Below are 23,454 nucleotides of genomic sequence, written 5' to 3' on the forward strand. Positions count from 1 at the left end.
ATATTCCAACTAATTGTAGGAAAATATGAAACTGTCTCAGTACTAACTAGTTTTAATTTTGACAATTGGCAATATATATATATATATATATATTATATATATATAATCGCATTTTTTTGCGCTAATCTTTTTCAAAAAATTTCTTTAAAAACAATATTTTTCACTACCTACAGTTGTAATTATGTTCATTTTTGTTTTTTTTATAAATTATTTATTGATAACAAAGGAAAATAATATATTATATTATGTAAGTGTTATATTAAAATGAATTACATATTTTAAAATTATCGCGCGCTAATTATTGCGACCAATTAGGTCGCTTTAACTGAATAGGTTATGTTCATTTCCACAACGTAACAGCTGTTCTCTAATCTAAAAGGATAATAAAAAACTTAAAGGAGATTCGAAATTTATTTCCGTTTTGTGTAAAATAGTGTTGTAATGATTAATTTTTTGTATATATGCAATTTAAACATTTTCAAAGTTTGTGTTTTTGATAAATAAGATTTATATGTGTAATATAAAATTTAAATATTAGCGCTTATTTTTGACGAAATCAACATCAGCTCCACCTGTACATTTCTAATCTCAAGATATGTTTCGCCCTTCTATTAAAATTTTACATTCCCCATGCTTTTAATTAAAAGTTTGATTTTTTCGAGAGTTAACGACATATCCATTCCACCTTTTTATGTCATGTATTTTTTTAGAAAGGACTTGTGAAAAGTGAAGCGTCTTGTGTGTCTCATTTGCAGCAGTAAATTCTCGTCGTGAACCCGGATTTTCCAACAAAAAAAAGTATGTATATACATTTAGTTATTATTATAATTATTATTACCCAGTTTTCAAACTTCAAATTTTCAATATTACGTACTGCGACTCATTTATTTTAGTTCAAAGACAAGTGTCCGAACTGAAGGTCGACTGACCAAAAAATGGCGCATGTACTTTTTTGCGTAATTTGTGATGGCACAAATTAATAATAATAACGTTTTTTAACTAATAAAAATTCATTTATATTGAAATATGCAATTATTCTAAAATTTAATAAATTTAAAGTTCAGTTATTTCAAAATCAAAAAATGCTTTCCAAGTGAAAAATTAATTATTTGAAATTCAGCTATTTTAAGGTTCAATGTAATTGAAAATCGGACACTGTAGACCTAATAAAAAGTACAAATTTTAAAAATGAAAATCGATTTAAACCAAGACAACGTTTTACACAAAATTTGAACAATATTTAATTATTCAGCTTATTTTCCAAAATTTTTTTCAGCGAATGAGTAAGTAAGAAGCAGAGAAAGAGAGAGAGATTAAAATGTTAGTTGTGATAAAAACGGATTTCAAAATATTTTGAAATCTATGTTTATCATAATTAAAAATTTACTTTTTTTTAAATAAATAATAAAAATTAATAAACTGATAAAAAATTAATAACATAAATTTCGATAAAATTAAAAATCTAAACATCAAATAGTTTGCTCAATTTATATATAAAGATAGAGAGAGAGAGTTTAAAATTTTAGTTCTGATAAACACGGATTTCAAAATATTTTGAAATCTATGTTTATCATAATTAAAAATTTACTTTTTTTGAAATAAATAATAAAAATTAATAAACTGATAAAAAATTAATAACATAAATTTCGATAAAATTAAAAATCTAAACAACAAATAGTTTGCTCAATTTATATATAAAGATAGAGAGAAAGTTTAAAATTTTAGTTCTGATAAACATGGATTTCAAAATATTTTGAAATTCGTGTTTATCATAATTAAAAATTTTTTTTTTTTAAATAAATAATAAAAATTAATAATGTAAATTTCGATAAAACAAAAAAATCTAAACATCAAATGTGTTGCTCAATATAAATTGAAATTTATATATAAAGAGAGAGGGAGAGAGGGGGGGATTAAAATTCGAGTTCTGACAAACATTTCAAAATATTTTGAAATCTGTGTTTATTATAATTAAAAATTCATTTTTCTTTGAAATAAATAATAAAAATTAATAATAAATTGATAAAAAATTAATAATGTAAATTTCGATATGGTAAAAAATCTAAACATCAGATGTTTTGCTCAATTTATATATACTTTTTTTAAAAATAAATAATAAACATTAATAAATTGATAAAAAAATTAATGTAAATTTCGATAAAATAAAAAATCTGAACATCAAATGTTTTACGCAATATAAATTGAAATTTATATTTCAATTTCAATTATTATTGAGCTTTTTTGATGTATAGAACTTTTATTTTATCGAAATTTATAGCATCTACCCATTTCAATAAATAGATGTCATTAAATATTTATTCTCTTTCAGTGAATGGCAAGAAACAAAGGGGTAGACCCAAGAAGGATCAAGAAACCGGCTATCGAAATCAAGTGAAGGACATGGCGAATAAAGGTCGGTAAACCTGGAAGTACCACATTCATAAAAAAAGTTTTTACATATGCCAACATTTAGGGCTCAATTAGGGCTAATTTAGTACCACATGCAAAAATTTAGGGCCCTTTACCTATTTGAAATAACCCTTGGTACTGCTGGCTTGACGTCAAGCTGGAAGTACCACACTATAGAACCTAAATATTTTTCAAAATTTCTTCCATAGGAATTTAGGGCTCATTTAGGGCTCTCAACTGGGACTATTTAAAATTTTTAAAAACCACCCCTAAGTACAAAAAAACATCCCCAATTATTTAAACTCAATTTAAGCAATCAATAATCATATAGGAATAAAGAGCTAAATCAGGGTTCTTCAATAGCACTAATTTCACTTTTTAAAAGTGCATCCCAACCACCCCAGCCAAGTAACTGATAGATAGTCAACCACAAAAACTACCCTCAACTAGTTAAAACTCAATATTTTCAAAAACAAACACATACGCAATTAAGGCTAATTTAGGGCTCTAAAATATAATTAGATTGGTTATTCAAAAATGATACACCAACTTTAAAAACTACCCCAGAGTGGTTCAAACTTAATTTTTTTAAAAAATAAATACTTAGGAATTTAAGGCTAATTTAGGGCTCTTAAATAAAACTACATTGAGTGTTCAAAAACGATACACCAACTTTAAAAACTACCCCAGAGTAGTTCAAACTTAATTTAAAAAAAAAGAAAACATTTAGCAATTTAAGGTTATTTTAGGGCTCTTAAATGGATCTACATTGGGTGTTCAAAAGTGACGCATTAACTTTAAAAACTACCCCAGAGTAGTTCAAACTTAATTTTTTGAAAAAATAAATACTTAGGAATTTAAGGCTAATTTAGGGCTCTTAAATGGAACTACATTGGGTGTTTAAAAGTGACGCATAAACTTTAAAAACTACCCCAGAGTAGTTCAAACTTAATTTTTTGAAAAAATAAATACTTAGGAATTTAAGGCTAATTAAGGGCTCTTAAATAAAACTACATTGAGTGTTCAAAAACGATACACCAACTTTAAAAACTACCCCAGAGTAGTTCAAACTTAATTTAAAAAAAAAAGAAAACATTTAGCAATTTAAGGTTATTTTAGGGCTCTTAAATGGATCTACATTGGGTGTTCAAAAGTGACGCATTAACTTTAAAAACTACCCCAGAGTAGTTCAAACTTAATTTTTTGAAAAAATAAATACTTAGGAATTTAAGGCTAATTTAGGGCTCTTAAATGGAACTACATTGGGTGTTTAAAAGTGACGCATAAACTTTAAAAACTACCCCAGAGTAGTTCAAACTTAATTTTTTGAAAAAATAAATACTTAGGAATTTAAGGCTAATTAAGGGCTCTTAAATAAAACTACATTGAGTGTTCAAAAACGATACACCAACTTTAAAAACTACCCCAGAGTAGTTCAAACTTAATTTAAAAAAAAAAGAAAACATTTAGCAATTTAAGGTTATTTTAGGGCTCTTAAATGGATCTACATTGGGTGTTCAAAAGTGACGCATTAACTTTAAAAACTACCCCAGAGTAGTTCAAACTTAATTTTTTGAAAAAATAAATACTTAGGAATTTAAGGCTAATTTAGGGCTCTTAAATGGAACTACATTGGGTGTTTAAAAGTGACGCATAAACTTTAAAAACTACCCCAGAGTAGTTCAAACTTAATTTTTTGAAAAAATAAATACTTAGGAATTTAAGGCTAATTAAGGGCTCTTAAATAAAACTACATTGAGTGTTCAAAAACGATACACCAACTTTAAAAACTACCCCAGAGTAGTTCAAACTTAATTTAAAAAAAAAAGAAAACATTTAGCAATTTAAGGTTAATTTAGGGCTCTTAAATGGATCTACATTGGGTGTTCAAAAGTGACGCATTAACTTTAAAAACTACCCTAGAGTAGTTCAAACTTAATTTTTTGAAAAAATAAATACTTAGGAATTTAAGGCTAATTTAGGGCTCTTAAATTGAACTACATTGGGTGTTCAAAAGTGACGCATAAACTTTAAAAACTACCCCAGAGTAGTTCAAACTTAATTTTTTGAAAAAATAAATACTTAGGAATTCAGGTCTAATTTAGGGCTCTTAAATGGAACTACATTGGGTGTTCAATAGTGACGCATAAACTTTAAAAACTACCCCAGAGTAGTTCAAACTTAATTTTTTCAAAAAAAAAAATATTTAGGAATTTAGAGCTAATTTAGGGCTTCTAAATAAAACTACATTGGGTGTTCAAAAACGATACAGCAACTTTAAAAACTACCCCAGAGTAGATAAATAATTGGGGATGTTTTTTTGTACTTAGTGGCCATTCATTAATTACGTAAGGGTCCTTAGGGGGAGGGGGGTTTATAAAATCTCTACATGGTCTTACGTGAGGGGGTGGGGGGTTGAAGCTAATCCTACGTAAGATTTTGACAAGTATTTTCCATTTGTATTGATGTAAATAATTTTTTAATGACATTAATATTGTTAAAAACTTACGTAAGAAGGGGGAGGGGGGGGGGTCCGAAAAATCTTATGTATCCTTACATGGGGATGGGGGGGTCAAAATTAGCCAAAATTGTCCTTACGTAATTAATGAATGGCCCCTTAGGGGTGGTGTTTAAAAATTTTAAATAGTCTCAGTTAAGAGTCCTAAATTAACCCTAAATTCCTAAGTATTTTTGTTTTCAATAAATTAAATTTGAACTACTCTGGGGTAGTTTTTAAAGTTAATGCGTCACTTTTAAAAACCCAATGTAGTTCCATTTAAGAGCCCTAAATTAGCCTTAAATTCCTAAATGTTTTCTTTTTTTTTAAATTAAGTTTGAACTACTCTGGGGTAGTTTTTAAAGTTTATGCGTCACTTTTAAACACCCAATGTAGTTCCATTTAAGAGCCCTAAATTAGCCTTAAATTCCTAAGTATTTATTTTTTCAAAAAATTAAGTTTGAACTACTCTGGGGTAGTTTTTAAAGTTAATGCGTCACTTTTGAACACCCAATGTAGATCCATTTAAGAGCCCTAAAATAACCTTAAATTGCTAAATGTTTTCTTTTTTTTTAAATTAAGTTTGAACTACTCTGGGGTAGTTTTTAAAGTTGGTGTATCGTTTTTGAACACTCAATGTAGTTTTATTTAAGAGCCCTAAATTAGCCTTAAATTCCTAAGTATTTATTTTTTAAAAAAATTAAGTTTGAACCACTCTGGGGTAGTTTTTAAAGTTGGTGTATCATTTTTGAATAAGCAATCTAATTATATTTTAGAGCCCTAAATTAGCCTTAATTGCGTATGTGTTTGTTTTTGAAAATATTGAGTTTTAACTAGTTGAGGGTAGTTTTTGTGGTTGACTATCTATCAGTTACTTGGCTGGGGTGGTTGGGATGCACTTTTAAAAAGTGAAATTAGTGCTATTGAAGAACCCTGATTTAGCTCTTTATTCCTATATGATTATTGATTGCTTAAATTGAGTTTAAATAATTGGGGATGTTTTTTTGTACTTAGGGGTGGTTTTTAAAAATTTTAAATAGTCCCAGTTGAGAGCCCTAAATGAGCCCTAAATTCCTATGGAAGAAATTTTGAAAAATATTTAGGTTCTATAGTGTGGTACTTCCAGCTTGACGTCAAGCCAGCAGTACCAAGGGTTATTTCAAATAGGTAAAGGGCCCTAAATTTTTGCATGTGGTACTAAATTAGCCCTAATTGAGCCCTAAATGTTGGCATATGTAAAAACTTTTTTTATGAATGTGGTACTTCCAGGTTTACCGACCTGGCGAATAAACTAACTGAGGAGCAAAGGAAATCAAGAAATAAGGCTAAAAAGGAGAGAGTGAAAGCAGAGAAGGAGAAGAAAAAAGAAGAAATTAAAGAGAAAGAAAGGCAAGAGAAGGAAGCCAGAAGTAGAAGGTCAGAGGAGAGGAAGAAGAGAGAGAAAAATAAGATGGAGGAAGCGAATGATAAACAGGAAACAGGCGAAAATGAAGACATGGAAGAGGCAGAGCAAAATGGAAAAAAGAAAGACGAAAAGAAAGAGGAGGAAGAGCAAAATGGAAAAGAGGAAGACGAAAAGAAAGAGGAGGAAGAGCAAAATAGAAAAAAGGAAAAAGAGAAAGTTGAAAATTTAGAAATAAATGAAACTAATATCGAAAAACTGACTGAAGCACTTAACAATCATCAGCATCAGTTTTCGAAAATGTTAAAGTCATTTTTATTGTCAACCAAAAATGAAGAGAAAAAAGAGAAAGAGGAAAAAGAGCAAGAGGAAAAAGAGAAGGAGAAAAAAGAGAAAGAGGAAAAAGAGGCTATGATAAGAGAGAGGAAGAGAAAAGAGGAAGAGATTAAAGAGAGAGAGAGGCAAGAGAGGAAGAAGTCTGAAGAGGAGAGAATAAAAAAACGAAAAGAGAGACAAGAGCGAGAAGAAAGAGAGAGAAACAAGAGAGAAGAGGAAATAAAAAGACGTGAAGAACTCCTCATTCGCGAAAGAAGTATTATTCTTCGAGAGCAGAACTTGCTGAACATGCAATCAACATTTTTTCAATCGTCGGTAAGTATGCCAGAATTTTTACTCACAATTTTCCAATCGGGCCTGTTTACTATCGAAATCTGAATTAGTAGAAAGCTACTAAGTCAGATTTAGAGAGTATATACAATGTTCTATTTAATCAAGTTTGAATTTATTTTAGATGCAAGCAAGCGGACGAGAACGTGGGCGAAGAGGACGTGGACGTGGTACAGGTAGAGGACAATTTGTCTCTCGATTCATGCCCAATAACCAATCCCAGCCGTACGATCGATCCCAGCCGTACAACCGATCCCAGCCGTACGATCGATCCCAGCCGTACAACCGATACCAGCAGTACAATCGATCCCAGCCGTACAATCGATCCCAGCCGTACAACCGATCTCAGCCGTACAACCGATCCCAGCCGTACGATCGATCCAGGCCATACGACAGGTTCCAGCCGTATGACAGATTCCATTAGCTTAACCTCATTTTTTGCGTTCAACGCACGTTTTGACATTTGTTCATTTTTGAATTAGATTTCGTTTTATAATTTCATTCGGTTTTTGTTCTCTGAACATTAAAATATCATCAATTTTTGTTGTGTTAAACTACAAGGAAACAATGTTTTTTTAAAATTGTCTGTAACTATTCAAACCCTGTAATAAACATAATTGCTTTATTAACACGCATTACTTATTTAAATAGTGAGTTGACATCATTTATTGATACCTCAGATTATAGAGTTTTTTTTCGTTATTAATTCCAGGTCATTGAATAATTTTTATTATAATTTGGCGAAATTTGGCACGTTTTTAAAAACATTATTAAAAAATTATTCATTTCTTGAAATATTATTACTTACCAAAAACAAATTAATTTTTTTGCACGTAGAAACCGTGTTTATGTAAAACAAAATTATTATTATTATTACTATTGTGTCAGCTAAAAAATGTAAAAGTACAAAAAAATAAGTGATCCTCATTAATTTTTATAATTTTCGATAAAAAAAAATACATAACATTTAAAAATCATTATTTTATTTTTCAAACAAAAAGAAGAAAAGGTAAAAATCTAGAGAGTTACACATTTATTATTCAGTAAAATATCGCAAATATCTAATTACTTATTTATTTTCATAAACAAGATATATTTGATACACAAATACTCTTATGAACTAATCATCATAACATTGCAAGTACATCTTTATATTCAAAATTACAATAGTTTATTGGTATAATACTTACATTATTTCTTATTACATAAATAATAAGTGAACGATTGGAAGTTTTTGAATTGTTGCCGCCAAAGCTTTCCACTTTTCGCAGCAGCCACTACCGGGGCGCTGAGGCTTACACACTCACACACTCGCGCGACGCCAACCTACGTGAGCCCAGCCGGACGCTCAGTGCTTTGCCGCCATGTTACCTGTCACTTTGCATGGGAAACAGTGCAACTTTTAATAGTTGTCTTTAACATTTATACCCAAATTTATGTTCCAAACTGAGAACAGCGAGATCGGGTACATCCTCCTCTATCATCTCACACCATTTTCAACCCAAAATATTCATTCTATTTTAAAAATAGTGAAAAGTACGAAACCCTATATTCCCATACTTGATCACGTGGGACTTTCCCACATGGCCTTAAAGAAAAAAATTGTAAAAAAAATTATTTCCCCAACAAAAAAATTTTTTCGGGCTAAAAATAATTTTTTTCATCATTTTTATCTTTAAAAAAATTTAATTAACTAAATTATACAATAATTTGTGTATTAATTTTTTTTAAAGAAAAAAATTGTCAAAAAAATTATTTCCCCAACAAAAAAATTTTTTCGGGCTAAAAATAATTTTTTTCACAATTTTTTTCTTAAGTAAAATTTAATTAACTAAATTAATCAATAATTAGTCGATGAATTTTTTTTAAAGAAAAAAATTGTAAAAAATTTTATTTCCCCAACAAAAAAATTTTTTCGGGCTAAAAATAATTTTTTTCATCATTTTTATCTTTAAAAAAATTTAATTAACTAAATTATACAATAATTTGTGTATTAATTTTTTTTAAAGAAAAAAATTTTCAAAAAAATTATTTCTCAAACGAAACATTTTTTTTGGACTGGAAATAATTATTTCACAATTTTTTTCTTTAGAAAAATTTAATTAACTAAATTAATCAATAATTAGTCCATAAATTTTTTTTAAAGAAAAAAATTGTCAAAAAAATTATTTCCCCAACAAAAAAATTTTTTCGGGCTAAAAATAATTTTTTTCACAATTTTTTTCTTAAGAAAAATTTAATTAACTAAATTAATCAATAATTAGTCCATGAATTTTTTTTAAAGAAAAAAATTGTAAAAAAAATTATTTCCCCAACAAAAAAATTTTTTCGGGCTAAAAATAATTTTTTTCATCATTTTTATCTTTAAAAAAATTTAATTAACTAAATTATACAATAATTTGTGTATTAATTTTTTATAGAGAAAAAAATTGTCAAAAAAATTATTTCCCCAACGAAACATTTTTTTTGGAATGGAAATCATTTTTTCACAATTTTTTTCTTTAGAAAAATTTGATAACTAAATTAATCAATAATTAGTCAATTAAATTTTTTTAAAGAAAAAAACTGTCAACAAAATTATTTCCCCAACAAAAAAATTTTTTCGGGCTAAAAATAGTTTTTTTCACAATTTTTCTCTTTAAAAAAAATTTAATTAACTAAATTATTCAATAATTAGTCGATGAATTTTTTTTAAAGAAAAAAATTTTAATAAAAATTATTTTCCCAACGAAACATTTTTTTTGGACAGGTAATAATTTTTTCACAATTATTTTCTTTACAAAAATTTAAATAACTAAATTATACAGTAATTTTTCAATTAATTTTTTTAAAAAAAAAAAATTTTCAAAAAAAATTATTTCCCCAACAAAAAAATTTTTTCGGGCTAAAAATAATTTTTTTCACAATTTTTCTCTTTAAAAAAAATTTAATTAACTAAATTATACAATAATTTGTCAAGTAATTTTTTATACAGAAAAAAATTTTAAAAAAAATTATTTATCTTTTTACAGAAAATAATTGTCAAAAAAATTATTTTCCCAACGAAACATTTTTTTTGGACAGGTAATAATTTTTTCACAATTTTTTTCTGTACAAAAATTTAAATAACTAAATTATAGGGGAATAGTGTCAGGGTTGGACACTTGTCAGGGTTGGACACTTGTCAGGGTTGGACACTTGGCTTTTTTTAAATAAGAACACTAGCGCCACCTGTGTGCGTACGTGACGAATCTTCAAGTAGTATTAGCTAACTTTTTGTGGCATTACATTTTTGGAGAATCAAAAGTAGCGTCTCTGGTGACTTCAGTGCAATCGAAGAGACAAAAAAAGTTTTGTTTGACTTGTGAATAAATCTAAAAAATGTGTAAAAAAAGCAAGAATTCGGCAAGATAAGCTTATTGAATGTATTGTGGGGTACATAATTTAAGAAGAAAAAAGTGAAGAATCGAATCGCGACACATGTCTAGTTATGGTTAGCACAATTCGAAAATGATGCTTCTAGTTAGGGTTGGACACTTTATACAGTTAGGGTTGGACACCCATATTAATTATGAATTTGACACAATTTATAAATAAATTTTATTTTATTGATATTTCAGTGCAAAATTGTGCCAAAGATATTAGAAAAATAATACTTAAATTGTATAACTTTTGTTCATCATTTCATTGAGTTATTTGGAACAATAAAGCGTTATTTTTTATAATTTGAGTTCATTCCTTTTTTAAACCCATGAAGCTTTACAATTTGTAAACAAATACAATAATTAGTTAATTAATTTATTTAAAAAAAAAATTTTCAAAAAAATTATTTCCCCAACGAAACATTTTTTTTGGACTGGTAATAATTTTTTTTACAATTTTTATCTGTAAAAAAATTAATAAATTAATTAATTCAATAATTAGTCATTTAATTTTTTGCCAGAAAAAAATTGTGAACAAAATTTTTTTGTCCAACGAAAAAATTTTTTTTGGACAGGAAATGATTTTTTATACAATTTGTAATAATTTGAGGTCTTATCAACATTTTTATTTTTTATAAACAAAAAGTTTGTACTTTTTAAATTAGCGCGCGCAATTATTAAATGTAAACTGGAAAGCTGTAATTTGCGGAGTCAGAGGTGCCAATTCTATAAATTTTAAACAAAAGACTGTTAAATGCATATATTTTCATTCACTTTTTATTTTCTGAATATAACCCTTGATTTCTTGACGTTTGAATTTTTTGAGTGTTTTGTAGTGCTTTTCTTTAGTTTGTGTAAAAAAATTTATTAATTACGGCCTGATTTTCCATATCTTTTATGTTCAATATTTTCAAATTTTCTGTAAGTAGAAATTTTCAATTTTTCGAAATTTAACATAGGTACTATCAACTTAATTTTTTTTAACTTCGACAAATTTTCTTTTTTTCGATTTCCAAATTAATGTATGATTTAGTTAATTAAATTTTATTTAGATAAAACTTGTGAAAATAACTATTTCTAGACCCAAATAAATTTTTTCGTTGAGGAAAAAATTTTTTTCTGTAAAAAAAATTAATTAATGAATTAATTGATTAAATAATTGTTTTACATAGAAACATTCTGAAAAAAATTATTTCCAGCCCAAAAAGATTTTTTTCGTTTGTGAAACAATTTTTTTAACAATTTTTTTCTGTAAAAAAAAATAATTTACTAATTATTAAATAAATAAGTTAATTTTTTTTTAAAGAAAAAAAATGTCAAAACATTATTTTCAGACCCAAAAAAATTTTTTCGTTGAGGAAATAATTTTTTTGATAATTTTTTTCTTTAAAAAAATTTAAATAACTAAACTATACAATAATTAGTTAATTTTTTTTTTACATAAGAAAATTGTCAAAAAAAAGTAATACCCCAACAAAAAAATTTTTTTTCGACTGAAAATAATTTTTTTGACAATTTTTCTCCCTAAAAAAAGTTAAGTAATCAATTAATTCAATAATTTATTAATTAATTTTTTTACAGAAAAAAAATTGTCAAAAAAATTATTTCCCCAACGAAAAAAATCTTTTTGGGCAGGAAATAACTTTTTTGACAATGTTTCTATGTAAAACAATTAATTAATTCATTCATTCATTAATTAATTTTTTTTACAGAAAAAAATTTTTTACTCAACGAAAAAATTTATTTGGGTCTAAAAATAGTTATTTTAACAATTTTTCTTTTTTAAAAAAATTAATGAAATACATTATACATTAATTAATCAATTAATTTTTTTTACAGAAAAAAATTGTAAAAAAATTATTTCTACAACGAAAAAATTTTTTTTGGCCTGGAAATAATTTTTTTTACAATTTTTTTCAATAAAAAAAATTAATGAATCAATTAATTCAATAATTAGTGAATTAATTTTTTTTACAGAAAAAAATTGTCAAAAAAATTATTTCTCGAACGAAAAAATTTTTTTTGGCCTGGAAATAATTTTTTTTACAATTTGTAATAATTTGATGTCGTATCAAAATTTTTACTTTTTATAAACAAAAAGTTTGTACGTTTCAAATTAGCGCGCGCTATTATTAAATGTTAAAAGAAAAGCTGTACATTTACGGAATCAGAAGTGCCAATTCTATAAATTTTAAACAAAAGACTGTTAAATGCATATATTTTCATTCACTTTTTTTTGTGAATATAACCTTTGATTTCTTGACGTTTCAATTTTTTGAGTCTTTTGTAGTGCTTTTCTTTAGTTTGTGTAAAAAAATTTATTAATTACGGCCTGATTTTCCATATCTTTTATGTTCAATATTTTCAAATTTTCTGTAAGTAGAAATTTTCAATTTTTCGAAATTTAACATAGGTACTATCAACTTAATTTTTTTTAACTTCGACAAATTTTCTTTTTTTCGATTTCCAAATTAATGTATGATTTAGTTAATTAAATTTTATTTAGATAAAACTTGTGAAAATAACTATTTCCAGACCAAAAAAAATATTGTGATGAGGAAATAATTTTTTTGAAAATAAAAAAAAAAAATTAATTAATGAATTAATTAATATTCAATAATTTATTAATTATTTTTTTTACAGAAAAAATTTTTCAAAAAAATTTGTTTCCCAAACGAGAAAAATCTTTTTGGGCAGGAAATAAATTTTTTGACAATGTTTCTATGTAAAACAATTAATTAATCAATTAATTCATTAATTAATTTTTTTTACAGAAAAAAATTTTTTCCTCAACGAAAAAATTTATTTGGGTCTAGAAATAGTTATTTTAACAATTTTTCTTTTTTAAAAAAATTAATGAAATACATTATACAATAATTAATCAATTAATTTTTTTTACAGAAAAAAATTGTCAAAAAAATTATTTCTACAACGAAAAAATTTTTTTTGGCCTGGAAATAATTTTTTTTACAATTTTTTTCAATAAAAAAAATTAATTGACAAATTATTGTATAATTTGGTTAATTAAATTTTTTTAAAATAAAAATTGTGAAAAAACTATTTCCAGACCTAAAATACCTATTGTGATGAGGAAATAATTTTTTTGAAATTTTTTTTTTTTAAATGAATTAATGAATTAATTGATTAATTAATTTTTTTTACTTAGAAACATTGTCAAAAAAATTATTTCCAGACCAAAAAGATTTTTTTCGTTGGTGAAATAATTTTTTTTGACAATTTTTTTCTGTAAAAAAAATTAATTTACTAATTATTGTATAAATAAGTTAATTAATTTTTTTTTACAGAAAAAAATTTTCAAAAAAATATTTTCAGAACACAAAAAATTTTTGCGTTGGGGAAATAATTTTTTTGACAATTTTTTTTTCTCCCTAAAAAAAGTTAAGTAATCAATTAATTCAATAATTTATTAATTAATTTTTTTTACAGAAAAAAATTTTCAAAAAAATTTGTTTCCCAAACGAAAAAAATCTTTTTGGGCAGGAAATAACTTTTTTGACAATGTTTCTATGTAAAACAATTAATTGTTAAAATAACTATATTTATACCGAAATAAATTTTTTCGTTGAGAAAAAAATTTTTTTCTGTAAAAAAAATTAATTAATTAATTAATTAATTGTTTTACATAGAAACATTGTCAAAAAAGTTATTTCTTGCCCAAAAAGATTTTTTTCGTTGGGGAAATAATTTTTTTGACAATTTTTTTTCTGTAAAAAAAAATTAATTCATTAACGAATTTAATAATTAATTATTTAATTCATTAACTAATTTAATAATTAATTATTTAATTCATTAACTAATTTAATAATTAATTATTTAATTCATTAACTAATTTAATAATTAATTATTTAATTCTTTTTTTTAACTTCGACAAATTTTCTTTTTTTAGATTTCCAAATAGTTTACATTTTTTTTCAGATGCACAAACGTTAGTTTCTTGTTTTTCGTTATAATTCGTGTGGTGTTCCGGTTTTGTTGTTTTGCTGTTCGAATTTTTTTCCTACGCTTTGAAGGTATGAATACATTATTTAATTATTTGAAAGAAAATGTAGATTGCCCTTTAGTATTGATACATGATATTTAAAATTCAATGATAGTATTTAAATATTAAATTTCTTTTTTATTCCTAACCTTTTACAATTCTTATATAAAGCGCAATTTATAATTTTGGTGTCTGCTTTATTCATCTTTTATTGATAGGAGAAAGCGGGACAAAGCCGCTAATGTAACGTTTATTTGTAATTCATTATTAGACCATCAATTTACGAGATTTTTTTCTAATTAATTTTAAATTAATTAATTACAAATTTCGATAATAATTACTTTATTTATTATTAGCATGATTATTTAATTTTTTTTATTTTCAAGAAGACTCAAAAAACGGCACTATTTAAAAATTTTAAATGCAGGGCTCCGTGGATTTTAGGGTCGCTAGTTACGAATCTGAAGTCAGAATTTCAAATTCAAAATGGCGGATCCTATATGGCTGACAAATTTTTAAAAAGTGGTTGGATTTGCTTGAAACTTGTTACTAGGGGGTTTTTGTGGTCGCTGATTACGAATATGAAGTCGGAATTTCAAAATTCAAAATGGCGGATCCTATATGGCTAATGAATTTTTAAAAAGTGATTGGATTTGCATGTAAATTGTTACTCGGATGTTTTTGTGGCCGCTGATTACGAATCTGAAGTCAGAATTTCTAAATTCAATATGGCGGATCCAATATGGCGGACGAATTTTTAAAAAGCGGTTGGATTTGATTGAAACTTGTTACTCGGGGGTTTTTGTGGTCGCTGATTACGAATCGGATGTCAGAATTTCAAAATTCAAAATGGCGGATCCTATATGGCTGATGAATTTTTAAAATTGATTGGATTTGCATGTAAATTGTTACTCGGATGTTTTTGTGACCGCTGATTACGAATCTGAAGTCAGAATTTCTAAATTCAATATGGCGGATCCAATATGGCGGACGAATTTTTAAAAAGCAGTTGGATTTGAATGAAACTTGTTACTCGGGGGTTTTTGTGGTCGCTGATTACGAATATGAAGTCAGAATTTCAAAATTCAAAATGGCGGATCCTATATGGCTGATGAATTTTTAAAAGTGATTGGATTTGATTGTAATTTGTTACTCGGATGTTTTTGTGGCCCCTGATTACGAATCTGAAGTCAGAATTTCTAAATTTAATATGGCGGATCCAATATGGCGGACGAATTTTTAAAAAGCGGTTGGATTTGATTGAAACTTGTTACTCGGGGGTTTTTGTGGTCGCTGATTACAAAATTCATTTCAAAATTTTGAAAATTGAAAATGGTGGTTTTCGGGGTCGCTGATTACGAATATGAAGTCGGTTTTTAAAAATTCAAAATGGCAGATCCAATATGGCGGACGACGAAATTAAAAATTCATCTAATCGGCATGAAACTTGTTACTCGGGGGTTTTCGGGGTCGCTGATTACTAATCTGAAGTTTGTTTTTAAAAATTCAAAATGGCGGATCCAATATGGCGGACGACAACATTAGATACAGTAATTTACACTGATGTTGCTTTGAATTGAATGTATACTATCTCATCATTATGTAGACTACAATAAATTTACATATTAAAGTTTCAAAATTACTTCGACTACTGTATTCTTAGCTAAGTTTCTTGCCCCTAAATTACATTACTTTGCTACAATAATATTGTTTAAATTTCATGACTCCTACATAATTTTAATTATGCCACTAAATAGATTTTTTTGAGGCGAATTCGATGAATTTTTAATTTTTTATCCGTCATATTGAATTTTCAAAAACTGACATCAGATTTGTAATCAGCGACCCCGAAAACCCCCGAGTAACAAGTTTCATGCCGATGAAATGAATTTTTAATTTTGTCGTCCGTCATATTGGATCCGCCATTTTAATTTTTGAAAACTGACTTTAGATTCGTAATCAGTGACCCCGAAATCCCCCGAGTAACAAATTTCATGCAAATTAGAATGAATTTAAAAAAATTGTCCGCCATTTTGAATTTTTAAAATTTTGCAAATCTGAGTTCATATTTGTAATCAGCGACCCCAAAAACCATAGATACAATAGCATTTTGAATGTTTTAGTTATTATCTGAATTGCGTGACTGTAAGGGTTAAGTAAAGAAATCAAATTAAAAGTATTTCAATTTAATAATTTGGCATAATTCAACATTTTTAAGGAAAAAATGGTGTTGTATACTGCAGCAGAGTATCAAGATATGATAAATTGTTACAATTCATCGAATCATAATGCCAGAGCTGCAGCCAGATTATATCAGGAAAGGTTTCCTAGGCGGCCCCGTTTTCCAAACCACGAAACTATTTATAATGCCGTGCGAAGGAGTCGGGAAGCTGAAGGGCGCATGATTCCAGATCAGGCGAATAATCCTGGACGGCCACATGCAGCTAGATATGAAGAACGGGGAGACAGAATTTTAAGAGCTTTAGAGGAAAATCCTCGAACCGGATTGCGTCCAGTAGCAAGGGAAACGAGAACATCCTATTCAACAGTTCAGAGAACTGCTAAAGAAGCTGGGTAATTTATTTTAGTCATGTTTATAAATATATTTTTCAAAGTATATTACATTCTATTTCCACTTCCCATTTTTCACATTCTGATTTCATTTTCCACATTCCCGTAGTAACATTCCGATTCCACTTTTAACATTCCGGTATCAACATTCCGATTCCTCTTTCCATATTTCACATTCCGATATCACTTTCCACATTCCAATTCCTTTTCCATATTCTATATTTCGATATTAATTTCCACAATCCGGATTCAACATTTCAGATTCAATATTCCAATTCCACTTTATACATTCCCATATCATTTTCCATATTTCACAATCCGATAACACTTTATACATTCCGGTATCTAAATTCCGATTTCACTTTCCACATTTCAAAATCACTTTCCACATTCCGATTTCACTTTCCAATATCATTTTCCACATTTTTGATTCAATATTCCAATTCCACTTTACACATTCCGATTTTACTTTCCATATGTCACATTCCGATATCACTTTCCACATTCCGATTCCTGTTTCTATATATTTCACTTCTCAAAATCACTTTTCACATTTTTGATTCAATATTCCAATTCCCCTTTACACATTCCGATTTTACTTTCCATGTCACATTCCGATATCATTTTCCACATTTCGATTCCTGTTTCCATATATTTCACATCTCAAAATCACTTTTTACATTTTTGATTCAATATTCCAATTCCACTTTGCACATTCCGATTCCTGTTTCCATGTGTCACATTCCGATATCACTTTCCACATTCCGATTCCTGTTTCTATATATTTCACATTTCAATATCACTATCCACATTTTTGATTCAATATTCCAATTCCACTTTATACATTCCGATTTTACTATCCATATGTCACATTCCGATATCACTTTCCACATTCCGATTCCTGTTTCTATATATTTTACATTTCAATATCACTTTCCACATTTTTGATTCAATATTCCACTTTACACATTCCGATTTTACTTTCCATATGTCACATTCCGAAATCACTTTCCTCATTCCGATTCCTGTTTCTATATATTTCACATTTCAATATCACTTTTAACATTTATTATTCAATATTCCAATTCCACTTTACACATTCCGATTTTACTTTCCATATGTCACATTCCGATATCACTTTCCACATTCCGATTCCTGTTTCAATATATTTCACATCTCAAAATCACTTTTCACATTTTTGATTCAATATTCCAATTCCACTTTACCCATTCCGATTTTACTTTCCATGTCACATTCCGATATCACTTTCCACATTTCGATTCCTGTTTCCATATATTTCACATCTCAAAATCACTTTTCACATTTTTGATTCAATATTCCAATTCCACTTTGCACATTCCGATTCCATTTTTCATATTTCACAATCCGATATCACTTTATACATTCCGGTATCTAAATTCCGATTTCACTTTCCACATTTCGATTCTACTTTCCACATTCCGATTTCACTTTCCAATATCACTTTTCATATTCCGATTCTACTTTCCATATTTTAAATACAAGATCAATTTCCAAATTCCAAATCTGTTTTCGATATTTCACATTTCAATATCACTTTCCACATTTTGGATTCAATATTCCAATTCCACTTTACACATTCGGATATCACTTTCCATATTTCACAATTCGATATCAATTTATACATTCCGGTATCTAAATTCCGATTTCACTTTCCACATTTCGATTCCACTTTCCACATTCCGATTTCACTTTCCATATGTCACATTCCAATATCACTTTCCACATTTTTTATTCAATATTCCAATTCCACTTTACACATTCCGATTTTACTTTCCATGTCACATTCCGATATCACTTTCCACATTCCGATTCCTGTTTCTATATATTCACATTTCAATATCACTTTACACATTTTTGATTCAATATTCCAATTCCACTTTACATATTCCGATTTCACTTTTCACATTTTAGTATCAATATTCTCATTCCTCTTTCCATATTTCACATTCCGATATCATTTTCCACATTCCGATTCGTGTTTCCATATTTCACATCTCAAAAACACTTTTCACATTCTGTATTTAACATTCTGATTCTTCTTCCCATATTCCGATTCCATTTTTCATATTTCACTTTCTAATATCACTTTCCACATTCCGATTCCACTTTCCATATGTCACATTCCGATTCATGTTTCCGTATTTCACATTTCAATATCACTTTCCACATTTTGGATTCAATATTCCAATTTTACTTCCCACATTCCGATATCATTTTCCAACTTCCGATTCCAGTTTCCATATTTCACATTTCAATATAACTTTCCGCATTCTGTATTCAACATTCCAATTCCAATTTCCATATTTCACATTCGGATGTCACTTTGCACATTCCAATTCCACGTTTCATGTCAAATTCCGATTTCCCTTTCATATTCCGGTATCAACATTCCGATTCCTCTTTCCATATTTCACATTCCGATTCTAATTTTTATTTTCCGGATTCAAGAATTCCTTTCTACTTTCCCTATTTCACTTTCCTCTCCTTTTTCCTCCTGACCAAGTTTTTTTCTTTATTTTCAGATTGCATGATTATAAATTTACATCGGTTCAAGAGCTGCATGATGGAGATGCTGAGAGAAGGCTAAGATTTTGCAGGTGGTTGTTGGCGCAAAATAGGAATGATCAAAATTTTTTGAACAACATATTGTTTACTGACGAATGCTCTTTTTGACGGGATGGCTCATTCAATAAGAAAAACGAGCATTATTGGAGCGATATTAACCTTTTTCTTGCTCGCGAACGTTCGTTCCAAGTACGATTCCCAAAAGTAAATCTTTGGGCGGGAATCTTGGACGGACGTTTAATTGGACCCTACCAAATAAATGGTTATTTAAATGGTAACCGCTATAATAATTTCATTGCGAATGATTTGCCGAGGTTGTTGGAAGCCAGCAATGTTAATGCTCAAAGGCAAAGAGAGATTTGGTTGATGCAGGACGGTGCAAGACCACATCGTACTGATGCAGTAATGCGGACAATTCGCGGCAGATTCGGCGAACGAGTCATTTCGTTGGGCGCAAGGATTGAATGGCCGCCGAGGTCACCCGACCTCAACCCATTAGATTTTTTTTTGTGGGGTCACTTAAAATCAATCATTTATAAAAATCCAATTCGTGATTTGGAACACCTCCACGAAAAAATAAGAGAGGCTCTTTTGTCAGTATCCCCAGAGATGCTCAATAAATGTAAACAAAATCTTCTGCGAAGAGCAAGGTGTTGCCTCCGGGTTGGGGGAGGACATTTTGAAAATGTCTTGCCTCATCACGTAAGGCACAATATGTGAATATAAAAATCAGGAATCAGGGTTTCGATAATGGTTGCTATGGAAACGGTTGCTATAGTGAAGATTTTGTTTTCAACAATATTTTTAATGAAATAATTTTTTTTTCACCAATATTTCTTTTTAAAATTAATTTTTTTCAATTTTTTTTTATAAAAAAATTTAATAATTTAATTAAATTAATTATTTCATTAAAATTAAATAGGGGAATAGTGTCAGGGTTGGACACAGTTTCGGTTTTTTGTTTATAAATATTTTGTTTAGATAAATTCAGTCAATTGTGGTATATGGGTGGAAAGATCTACAAAAGAGGAACACTTTTGCTGTGGACCGTAAATTGATTGGTCCAAAATTAAAAAAGTTATAAACATTTAAAAAAAAAAAAAAATCTAGTCAGGGTTGGACTTTTCAGTCAGGGTTGGACACTTTTTGAAAATCGAAACGCATTATTGGTAAAAACGTAAAATAACATTTGTAATGTTTTTTATTCTTATTTTTTCATGTTTATCTTTACTTATTGTTTACAAATTGTAAAGCTTCATGGGTTTAAAAAAGGAATGAACTCAAATTATAAAAAATAACGCTTTATTGTTCCAAATAACTCAATGAAATGATGAACAAAAGTTATACAATTTAAGTATTATTTTTCTAATATCTTTGGCACAATTTTGCACTGAAATATCAATAAAATAAAATTTATTTATAAATTGTGTCAAATTCATAATTAATATGGGTGTCCAACCCTAACTGTATAAAGTGTCCAACCCTAACTAGAAGCATCATTTTCGAATTGTGCTAACCATAACTAGACATCACAGTGGGACAAAATCTCAAAAACCTGGCCAAAAGTAAAAAAAAAAGTTTTTTCAAATGCTATTATTTCTATATATATATCGGTAGATTACCCCCAGGAGCATTTAATTTCATATAATAGAGGGCGCAGTAGACAAAATTTTGCTGTAATTTTTGTTTCAAACTTTATACTTGGTTCCATATAATTTTTCATGTGATAGCCATCGATAAACCGTTCATTTTAAAAAGTGAATAAAAAATTATTATGTAGTTCAAATTGACTTCTGTAAATTGGAATCAGTGAATAAAGGTATGTAGAATCAATGTACAATATTGAAGTATTAATATTTATTATAAAAAAAAGAATAATTTACAATAAATTATTACAAAAAAATTCTAAAAATGAAAAAAAAAATTATATTTATGTAGAGATATAAAAAAATGGTCAAAAAAGACCACTGTGAAACTTTTACAGGTTTATTCCTGAAACATTCAATGTTATGAAAAATCAAGATTTGGCTGCCACTAGCTGCCTCTGTGATTTTAATATCACTTTTTATGGATTGGTGCAGAAAATTACTAATTGTAATGGACATAATTATTAATATTTAAATTATTTAAACAACTTAAATTTGTTTGAAACACTATACTCGAGGGTTTTAAAGGTCGCTGATTACAAATATGATGTTAGATTTTTAAAATACAAAATGGCGGATCCAATATGGCGGATGTTCAAATAAAAAATTAATCAGACTTGCTTAAAACTTTTTACTCGGGGGTTTTTGGGGTCGCTGATTACGAATATGTTATCAGATTCTTGAAATAAAAAATGGCGGATCCAATATGGTGGACGAAAATATCAAAAACTGAACGGATTCGCTGAAAACTTTTAACCCTGGGGTTTGTGCTCTTGTTGACTTTCATCGCAATGAATATCTAGCCAGCGGTATGGATTTTATATTACTTCTTCTATTTACATCGTTAGAACTCAACTGTCAATAAGCCGGTTGTACTCGCAGAGGGACGAATAATATATAACCCGCTATTATTTAATTTTAAAGAATACATCATAACCTCAAGTATTATAAATGTTAACTAACGTTTCTTTTTAAAAAAATATTGCGTTAAATTTTAATAATAAAGTTTAAATTCAAACTTAAAATTTCTAATTCAAATTTTTCGCGCGTTTTGATACTTTCCGCTGGTCTAGTAATGATGCGCAGAAAACAATGACGTCGTAACTGTTATGTTTCTTCAAGACCTTTAATGCTTATAACCTAGAACTTGATTGTCTAGCATGTAATTTGTAACAGGTAATTATTATATTTTATACATTTGTTTAGAATTGTTTTTTATTTGTATTTATGTTTATATTAATATTTGTGTTGCATTTTAGATTCCGAAACAATGAGTTTGTGTGGTTTTACAAGAAAAGAACTGTTTTTCCTATTAAAAGGTAACCTAAATGACCAATGGAGTGAAATATATAAGACTGTCGAAAATGATTTAAGTAGAAAACAAAAATATACTGTTACTTTAAATGAAAAGTATAAACTGGCTTTAAGAAGTCTTGTTCAAAAAATAAGAGACAAATGGCAACAAGTTAATCGAACAGAAGAGAAATTTTTAACAAAATTTGATGACTGGTTAGGTGTGTTTGTTGTTTTAGTTGACAAAGTAGATTCGATCATTACTCCTGAAACAAGTAAAACTGGTATGGGTCGCCCTGCAAGTAACTTTCTTGAATCAAGTGAAAGAACTAAACGCAGAAAAACGGAAGACATTCGTAAAGAAAGAAGCAGTGATGAATTGGTTTACGCAACGCAAATGAGCTTGAGGGCAGAGAAAAAGTTAGATGCGGCATTTGTTTTAAAAGACATCACATCTTGTAGTCTATTTAAAGATAAAGCTTCTTTGTACAGAAATTCGTTAAAAATTGTTCAAGAAGAAGCACTTTCGCAGGATGAGGCATTATCATTATTAATTGAAACTAGACTTTCGAAACATCAGTATCAGTTACTTCAGCAAACAAGCAGGGGAAAAAAATGCAAATTGTTTCCACATTATTCGAACGTTTTACAAGCTAAAAAAAGATGTTACCCCAAAGACACAGAAATAACTATAACTGAAAGTAAAGCCTCTGTCACACTCCAAGCATTATTAGACTATACAGTTGATAGAATTTTATCAATTCAAGCTGAAGCTGTTGAAGCCCTTCCAAGTGACACAGTTTGCAATTTGGAATTAAAATGTAAATGGGGTTGCGACGGGACTTCGAGTCAACGGAATTATAAACAAAAATTTATCGACGGAGAATGCAACGACGATTCTAAAATTTTTTTCACATCGCTTGTTCCATTAGAACTGTCGTTTGTTAACCAAGAAAGTAGTG

General features: G+C 28.0%; 1 protein-coding gene across 1 annotated transcript; it reads left to right on the forward strand.

Annotated features, from left to right (window-relative positions):
* Nucleotides 1-217: 217 nt before the first annotated feature.
* On the forward strand, nucleotides 218-7,603 carry LOC127291523 (uncharacterized). Its single transcript, XM_051320708.1, has 4 exons — nucleotides 218-798; nucleotides 2,330-2,413; nucleotides 6,176-6,959; nucleotides 7,099-7,603. The coding sequence occupies exons 3-4, from the start codon at nucleotides 6,357-6,359 to the stop codon at nucleotides 7,396-7,398; spliced, it is 903 nt and encodes a 300-aa protein (XP_051176665.1). The 5' UTR covers nucleotides 218-798; nucleotides 2,330-2,413; nucleotides 6,176-6,356; the 3' UTR covers nucleotides 7,399-7,603.
* Nucleotides 7,604-23,454: the final 15,851 nt, after the last annotated feature.

Source organism: Leptopilina boulardi, unplaced genomic scaffold, assembly GCF_019393585.1.
Source record: "Leptopilina boulardi isolate dan_hultmark-lab unplaced genomic scaffold, ZJU_Lbou_2.1 LbouV2_139, whole genome shotgun sequence".
NCBI lineage: Eukaryota > Metazoa > Arthropoda > Insecta > Hymenoptera > Figitidae > Leptopilina > Leptopilina boulardi.

Coding starts and splice junctions, on each gene's coding strand:
- LOC127291523 (XM_051320708.1), top strand. CDS start 6,357: ATGGAGGAAGCGAATGATAAACAGGAAACAGGCGAAAATGAAGACATG. Junction 6,960..7,098: donor CAACATTTTTTCAATCGTCG/GTAAGTATGCCA, acceptor AATTTATTTTAG/ATGCAAGCAAGCGGACGAGA.